Source organism: Esox lucius, chromosome 16 (genome assembly GCF_011004845.1).
Source record: "Esox lucius isolate fEsoLuc1 chromosome 16, fEsoLuc1.pri, whole genome shotgun sequence".
NCBI lineage: Eukaryota > Metazoa > Chordata > Actinopteri > Esociformes > Esocidae > Esox > Esox lucius.
Genome location: NC_047584.1, coordinates 22,725,014 through 22,734,184, shown reverse-complemented (window position 1 = coordinate 22,734,184; position 9,171 = coordinate 22,725,014). Strand labels below are relative to the sequence as shown.

The 9,171-nt window shown below is 37.6% G+C and overlaps 1 protein-coding gene across 2 annotated transcripts in view; it reads left to right on the top strand.

The window, feature by feature from the left end:
• The window catches only part of cerkl (ceramide kinase-like), a 50,056-nt gene continuing 40,885 nt past the window's right edge, over window positions 1-9,171 (top strand). The window contains exon 1 of one of the 2 annotated variants that reach the window (XM_034286747.1): window positions 1-679. In XM_034286747.1, the coding sequence (XP_034142638.1) occupies window positions 331-679 (349 nt within the window). In that variant the 5' untranslated portion in view covers window positions 1-330. The remainder of the gene's footprint in view (window positions 680-9,171) is intronic. The other variant, XM_010880104.5, reaches the window with a different exon arrangement.

Below are 9,171 nucleotides of genomic sequence, written 5' to 3'. Positions count from 1 at the left end.
AGACCTGGGACACCAGGTGGGTGAAATTAAGGGCGAGGTATGACACAAAACCTGCAGGCACCGGTCCTCGTAGGATAGGAGTTGAATACCCCTGCGACAATAACTTGAGGTAATGAATTCTAGACAGTAGGCGCGTGCCCAGGTTGAACGGACCCTCCACGGGGCGCGCTTCGCTGGGTGATTTGAAGCAGGCCGAGGGGGATGTTTCAACTAGTGGACCTGCCATATTATCTTACAGTCGCGGGCACGAGCCAATGCAAGCTACCAAGTAATGCGCTCAGGGCACGTATCATTGCGGAAATACAACTTTACCGTTAACGTTTTTGCATCATGTTTGAGACCCCTCGAAAATCTATTAAAACACGGGACGCGTGGTCAGAGAGTCAGGAGGAGTTGAGCGAGACGCAACCGGTGTCCCCCGTAGGTACCGGGAACCGTGGGAAGAAGAAAAAGAAAAGGAAACCACAACAACACGCTGAGAAACAATTGGCTTCCTCTCTCCAGATCTGTACAGGGGACCCGTGTGAACGAAAAGAACAATCCGAGAAACGGTACACCGATTACGACACAGACGAACCGATACTGAGAGGGATTTTTCAAATAGGGAAGAAGAGTCACGACGTCCTGCTGACATCGAGAAGGGTGACATGGAGTCCTATTCAGCCAGAGACCCCTACAGGTGAGTTACTGTTTCACCAGTTTCCATGGCAATTATTGACAATTGTTTATTTTGCCAGTGCGCTTTGCAGATGACTAGGCTGACAGTGGAAATGGATCCTGAAGTATTAGGGAATTAAGTGAAACAAACGGCATTTGACGCAAATTGGGTTGTAGTGTTTCATTTATAGGTTAGTTATAGGTTATAGTTTCAAGATAATACTGATCCTAACCCACTGTAGCACGAGTAAAGAATTCACCCTTGATAGCCTACTGTAGCTGAAAAAAATATGTGACATTTACATCCGCTAATCAAATGTTATTCATGACGTAAACAGGCTGCCTGCCTTTGGTTTAGCGGTCGTCCACAGAAGAATTATTATTTATAGGGTATTTTTACCCTACAGCAGGAGATCGAATCTCTAATTAAGTTATGTCACATTGACAACGAGTCTAGGATTGCTGAGTTGCATAGTTACAGGTTGACTAAAGAAAGCGATAGAGCATGTATTTTTTTCTATTTATAGATAATGCATTAAAGCTGTAGGCCTAGGTTTAGTAACAGTTAATGTTTATCTAGGCCAACATTTAACGTCTATGTAAAAATAAAGCCCAAACTCAGATGGAATGGAACTGTAATGCACTAGTAATGTGTTCAGTCGGTATTAGAATGCTGACGTTATGGCATGGCGTAGCAGTTTTTCCCCAAATAGTATTTAATAGTATTTGACAATCGAAGATCTTATCAAAGATTTCAGAAGTTTGTGATATGTTTTCATAACAAAGTATGGGCTTGATGTGGTATGTTTTTTTATGTGCATGATCTATAAGTAGAATAGCCCTCATACTTCTGGTAACAATTACATTCCAAATGGTTTTGGTGACATGGCCCAAATTGGCGCATAAATAATAACACGTTTTTTGGCTCAACAGCGCCACTTTTACATGTAGTGATCAATATATGCATAATCACAGACTTCCCATCTGCAAACGTCCAAAGTGTTTTCCTTGACATATTTTCATCTTCACTTTTCTTTTTTTTCAAATCTGATTGTCAAGGGCAACCTAAAGAGTTACTTTAAGTAAAAAACTTTTTCAGTCTCAAGGTCTTCCCATTTTTCCAGTGGTCCACTGGGGTAAAACTCAAGTGACTGTTAAATTCGTGTTTCCACTTCTTCTGAAATGTGTTGTGGTCTGGTGGACTAGCATATCAAAAGTGGCTTTTGTCACCAAAGCAGAATACCTAGAGAAACTCTTAGAGAAACACCAACTTTCCCCTAACTTCTTCTATAGTTGTCTTCCATTTGAGTGGAAATATTGACTGGTTGCTTACCACTTTTCTTCTGATGCCTGGGAGAACTGACATTGCCTGGATAGGTGTTTTACCTATTAGATACACAAGTCAAATGCAGTCTGTCAGTTGATGACGTGGGATACAATGGTTGACGTGTCCCTAAGAATGGTAGCTCAGCCAAATACTCAGAAAGGTCACTCTGTAATGTTATGGTTACTCACTCAACACTGGGCACAACAGCATGGGGATGAGGTTACAATTTAGTAGTCGGGTGAGCTACAGCTAATAATCTATGTGCTACGACTCAGAGCTTTGTGATTTCAATCCCATGGTTTGGCACTTCTTTTGAAATGTTTGTTTTTTGTTTTAACCCTTTCCCAAACCTCAATCCTAAACATAACCACTCAAAATGAATGCCTCTACATGAAACATCAAGTTTCTGTTTGAACTTTGTGCAGTTTGACTGACAGCTAACAGACAGCTAAAAACATCATTGTGTATTTCTCTTTTGATAGAAGGGAGAAGGGAAATAACGGTTGTGTTTTCACATGGGCCTCTGTAAAGTTAAACTTTCAAAATCACATCATTTTCATTTCTAAACGTATATACTTTCTAAAAACGGTATTATGTTAATAAATACACTAATATATAACTTTATCTTTAGTGTACAGGGCATTCATGGAATGTACAGGGCATAAATTAGAAAAGAAAATGTACTAGATGCTTACGTATTTTAAATAGATTAGGAGTTGACATTGCTATGCTGCAAGAAACCCAACATTTACGATAATAGGATTTTTAACTCTTTAACTCCAATACTTATTAGAATGACTGGCTACTATATAGTTGTTGGTGGCGACATGAATACAACCCTTCATGGGCACATCAAACAAACCCGCCAGTGTATAAGCAGCTACTATAGCCCTACAAAATGTAGTGTCGGATTTTGCACTTGGGGACTCCATAATGCCAAAAAAAGAGTGTACTTTTTACTCAAACAGACATCAGTCAATTTCTAGGATAGACTATCTACTATTTTCATCTTATTTGGTTAATTTTGTCACAAAAGTGGAAATAGAACATATGTCCATGTTGGAACATTTGGAAATGTTTTGCCAACTTACTTTAAGTAATACTCCAAATAGCAGCAAGAAGGAGATTTAATCTTACAATCCTAAAACCATGTAACATTTTGTAATCAGTTTAAGTAAGAATTATATGAGTTCCCAAAACTGAGTATAAACTCTGTGACTGATAATAGATTCTTGTGGGATGCTATAAAAGGTTTCATACCAACAATTCCGTTTGATTAACAAAAAAACAAAAACTGAACTGCATTTTCATTCTTAAATCGCCAAAAGCAAAAAAAAATTCAGACTAACAAAGAAAAAGAACTGTCCTTAATTAATTAAATCCAAGTTAAATTCCTTGCTCGGATTAAGAGCAGGATTTCTTATATTTTGAGTCAGACAAACTGAGTATCTTTAGCTAGTAAACTACATAATGAGGGTTTTGCTGATATTGCTTCTATTCGATCTGAGGATGGTGCAAAATTGCATAATCCACTATTAATACATTTAGATTCAAACATTTGAATGAAAAAAAAATATTTGAGGGACTAAATATAACACAACTTTCTTCAGATGATGCTGAATTGTTAGACCAACCAATAACACTAAACAAACTATAACAAAAACTTTGGGACGCTGCATAAATGCAGATAAAAACAGAATGCACTGATGTGCAAATCATTCCTCCCTATATTGTATTGCAAATAGTACAAAGACAACATGGAACATTTTCAAACTGAGAAATGTTATTGGTTCTGGAAAAATACATACCCATTTTTAAAATTTTGACAGAAAGTTGTTCCTTAAATAGAAAATCACCTCTTCAATTTATAATATTCTGTAAGTGTTGGGGAACTGAGGAGACCAATTGTTGTAGATTTGAAAGTGAAATATATTTCCATTCTTGCTTGATACGGGATTTCAGCTGCTCATCAGTTCGAGGTTTCACTTGTTGTATTTTTCATGTCATAATGCACCAAATGTTTTCAATGGGTGACAGGTCTGGACTGCAGACAGGCCAATTTAGCACCAAGACTTTCTACGGAGTCATGCGGTTGTGATACATGTGGTAGAATGTGTTTTGTCATTTTCTTGCTGAAATAAGAAAGGCCTTCCCTGGAAAAGACATAATCTGGATGGCAGCATATGTTGCTCCAAAATCTGTATATATTGTTCAACATTAATGGTGCCTTCACAGATATGCAAGTCACTCATGGCCATGTGCACTCATGCACCCCCATACCATTATGGATGCTGGTTTTGGACTGTGTGCTGGTAAGAAGCCAGATGGTCCCTCTCCTTTTTAGTCTGGAGGACACGGCGTCCATGATTCCTAAATATATTTTCATATTTTTATTTTTCAGACAACAGGACAGTTTTCTACTTTGCCTCAGTCCATCGTAAATGTGCTGTAGCACAGAGAAGGCAGCAATGGTTCTGGATCTTGTTTATATATGGATTCTTCTTTGCATGGTAGAGTTTTAACTTGCATTTGAGGATGCAGCAACGTACTGTGTTCACAGACAATGGTTTTTGGAAATGTTCCTTTGCCCATGCAATGATTTCCACTACAGAATTGTGTCTGTTGAAGATCACGGCTATTCAATATTGGTTTTCAGCCTTGTTGCACTATTTTCCTGCGCAGTCTTTCACGGAGTGGTGAACCCCACTCATCCTCACTTCTGACAGACCCATCTTTTCTGGAATGATCTTTTAATACCCAATTATTTTACTGACCTGCTGCCAATTTACCTAATTAGTTGTGTGATATTCAAACAGGTTTAGTTTTTTAGCATTACACAACTTTACCAGTCTTTTGTTGCCTCTGTTCCAAATTTTTTGAAACGTGTTGCTGGCATCAAATTCAAAGTGGGCATTTTCAAGAAACAATAAAATGTCTCAGTTTCCACATTTGATGTGTTGTCTTTATACTATTTTATACTGAATATAGGGTTTAAATGATTTGAACATCATTGAGTTCTGTGTTTATTTACATTTTAGGCAGCTTCCCAACTTCTTTGTAAATGGGGTTGTATGTTTCTACGAAACTTTATGAAGTAATTTGCTGACCTGTCTTGGGTCTTGCCTGTTGCCAGAAAGTCAAGTGTAACAGATGTGTTGGTAATAGACTCCGTCTCTGACCGGCCGGCATGCCGACTGTTGTGAACACCTAAAGCAGAGCATCTGGTGTTCCTGGGGACAGTTGGTCTGAGTCTCAAATGGCACCCTATTACTTACATAGTGCATATAACCCTGGTCAAAAATCGCGTACTATATAGGGATTAGGATGCCATTTCATTAGAACTTGTCCAAGTAAATGATACTCACATATCTCCATCTGCATGTCCACGTTGAAGGATGGATACATGATGTGATCATCATGGGGTGGTCTAGGAGGCCCTAATGGGCTACTTAGTTGTGGAAGGAAGGGAAAGGAATGGGGTATACTAAATAATAATGTATTTTTCTTTCTTCATTTATTAAGATTAATTATGTTGTTAAAATCACTTTTTTATATTTACTCAAATACTGAGGGTTTAATTAAATGTTGATGATAAGTTTAATTGTAATACTTGAAAACAATTATAATTGTCACCCAGAAAATATCATATTAATGCATTTTCAATGTACCAATGTTTCTTGCACAAAGTCAGACATCATAAAGAAAATATCCACAATGCACCCACATGACTGATGAAACTGCTATATCAAACCAAATGAAAACATTTTAAGTGAAACATATGGGATTTAAACTTAATATCCATTCCGTTCTTTTTTTTTCTTTCTGTCGTAGTTGTATTTTATGATATTGACCCCACATGGCATTAGTAGCTTAGTGTTATTTTCATTTTTATTTTGCTTAAGCTTCAAAAGCAATACTTTTTGGTTATGTGTGATCCAAGCTAATGTTATTAAGCCAGCACTCTCATTAACCAGAGAGCATCAGTCTAATAACCCCCTATGGCTGCTACCAAATGCTCAGATAAAACTGCCAGAAAAACCACAGGCACACGTCTGATTCACTGAAGGTTCTCTATTGGACAGGTTTGTGATTCTGTTCTGCCCAGGGATAGACAATCCTGACTTAATAAGAACGTATAATGTCATTTAATATTTGCTTTTAGAGATATCCTAATTTCCAACAGTTCATGTATCAACTTATCACAGATAATATTCCCAGGGAAACCAAATTCCATTTAATGTACTGATGTTTTGTTTTGCTCCTGCAATAGCTTGACTTCCCCTGGTTTCTGTTTGTGTGGATTACTGTGACTAGACCTTGGCTCTCAGGTTACAGAGTTGATTTGAATTCTGGGTGTTGATACTGGTATGTTTCATGTAGTATTTATTATACTGATGCGCTATGTGTTCGGTATCTTTATGAGTTTACACGTACTTCCCACAAAGAGCAGACATTTTGATCAGACTGCTGAACCTATGAAAGACTGCAGTAGAAGCCTTATTAAATGTGTTGTGCAAAGCCCCCGGCTACATTTCTAAATGATGAAGTTAGAATTAGGTGTGCCCGCTACTTTAGGAAGCACAAGAAAATTACATTTAACAGGGAGAAAAATAAATAAAGTAACTGTAATCCACCCATATGGTATTGACATTCCAGTTACATTCTTAAATGCTTCTAAATGACATTTAGGATTACTTCATCTTGTAGAAATAGGACATCTTACATATTTCATAATCTGTTTAATTGATTCTGACCTAGAAATCCTTCTAAAGTGATCAGTCCCTGAGAGATGGATATGCTTTTCCTGGTCAGTTCACTTGTGGGGTTTTGTGGGGTTAATTTAGGTTTTAAAATATCCTGTTTCTCAGAGGCAACTTTTGGCTCATCAGTTCATTCTGCTGGTGAGTGAGTCTCTCTTCAGTTCTCTGCGATTAATTGCCCCACAGAGGTTTTTGATGTTCCACATTTCTTTCTCACAGACCAGCTTCTCTAAATTGACAGTTAAAATACACAAAATGGGTTTCTTTTTAGTCCAGTTAATTAATAATTTGATTCAAATTTTTAAGTTTGCACGATAGCTAGAACAACTTCAATTATTTTTGTTCTTATTTCGCTAGTACCTCTAGGGCTAAAACAGTCAAATCTTCCAGGAGCAACGCAACTTTAAAATGTGCATGGGTGAGGTTGTTTCAAATGAGCATGTGGGCAACTATAGAAAAAATCGTCTAAGTGGGTGATCGAGATGGGACTAACATGCTATGAACAAAATAACCGATTCAAGCCAGTTGTTACAGAAATCCCAGAACAACGTGCTGAACCTAATTTTGACTGGGATTTATTGCTGGTGAAATGTCAGAAATAGGGTGAGGTTACTTTAAGACCAGATTTCACATCTTCGGAAAGTGTCTTTTTGGAGTAGCTTGGCCATTTGGTTTAGGTGACTGTTGTTTCCCTTTAAGCATCAGCCAATTAATATTTCTGACTAATGTGCTATGTGCATAAGCCCAGCTACATTCAAGCACATTGCAGTACATCTAACCTATCAAAGGTCAAAATCTTTTACTCCACAAATCTTTTTGAGTGGAATATATTTACACTCTACATTTGGAGGATTGCGATTAGCCCTCTTCTGGATGAGTTGGCATGTTTCTGGAAATCATATTGATTTGTGGAGAAAAAGTTTTGCTCTGTTTTAGTATCATAGGACTTTTTTTTACAGAAAATAATCACCGCCATTTGGTGATATTAGCACAGGGTAACATGTGCTAGGTTGTCACTTAAGTGCTAGATTGCCCGATTCCATAAAATACCATAAGAACAAAGTTGATAGGACCAGGTACAAAACTGGACTGTAGCAAAAAAAACAATCAATCAATCTGTGATGATTTTTCTACAAAGAAGATCATGAATACCTAAAGCTCTTCTTTGAATTCCCAATACCACTTTTCCTTTGAATTAAGAGGTTAAAATATTACAATTCTGTCTAAAACTACTTTTGATTGACGGTTATAATTCGAATAACATACAAAAAATGGGCAGGGTTGCAAATGAGATATTCTTTATGATTGAACCCCTGTCCCAACCATATTAGTATACATCTCAATCCATTACAAAGGCCATAGACTTCAGTTAGAAACGTTGGTTCCTAACTGGTCTTGTTAAAGCTAGAAATGTCAAAACGAACCAATCTAGAATGGTGTGTTTGTATACAACTTCTTGAATTTATACTTTTTAAATTATAACCTTTTGAGCAGGAAATGGAACCCTTTTTTTTTTAAAGGTATCAACACCAACATATACAGAATTGTCGGCTGCAAACAGACAATTCCTGAGGTCTGCAACACGGTGTGCGCAGTTGTACTTTGGAGGACACGTCCTCGAATAACCTTTCTGCTGAGAGTTGTGTTGCTTGTTTTATGCTTGATGTGTCATATGTTGTTAATATTTACATACTCCATATGGAGAATCACTATCACCCCTCAAGTAGCCAAAACATTCGAAGTCGGAGTGCTTTTGATGACATGGGGCACAAATGAACAAATACATGACCTATTACACACTTTTTTCTGGGATCCTTTTTGGCATGAGAGAGACGCTTTTAGAACCAGTGGCCAGAAATAAAGGACTTCACCTTAAAGTGGATTATTGGACTTTAGGAAAGAGTAGGTAAGCAAGGTCAAATTGTGGTGGAACACAGACAATTGAACTATATTCACATACACAGAGACCGCTGCACCTTTTTCTTTCCTTTCCAAAAAAGTTGAAAGGGAAAGTTTTGAGTGTGGAACAGAAGCGTTTAATTTGCAGTGGTCTCCTAATTTTAACCCTTCCGTTCCTCACTTCAATTTTTTGGAAAGGAAAGAAAAAGGGGCAGCGTTCTCTTAAATTTCTTCCGGAGCTGTACATAAAAATGGAATCATTAAACAATATGCTGCTTGGATGAATGGTGCTGCTAGTGCTAGATAATATAGGAACACAATACACTAAACCCACACAAAACTTTGGTGGTGTGCCTATAAGATAACATGATGTGTAAGTGAAAAATACTCAGATTTACGGTGTCAGTATAAAATGTCTAGGGGCCATGAGATGAACCAAGTTTCAGTGCAGCGTAGCACATCAATTTAGTTAACTGTTTGGCGGTGGTTTGATGTGTCGAGCATCATCTTACTGGTGTCTATGGGACA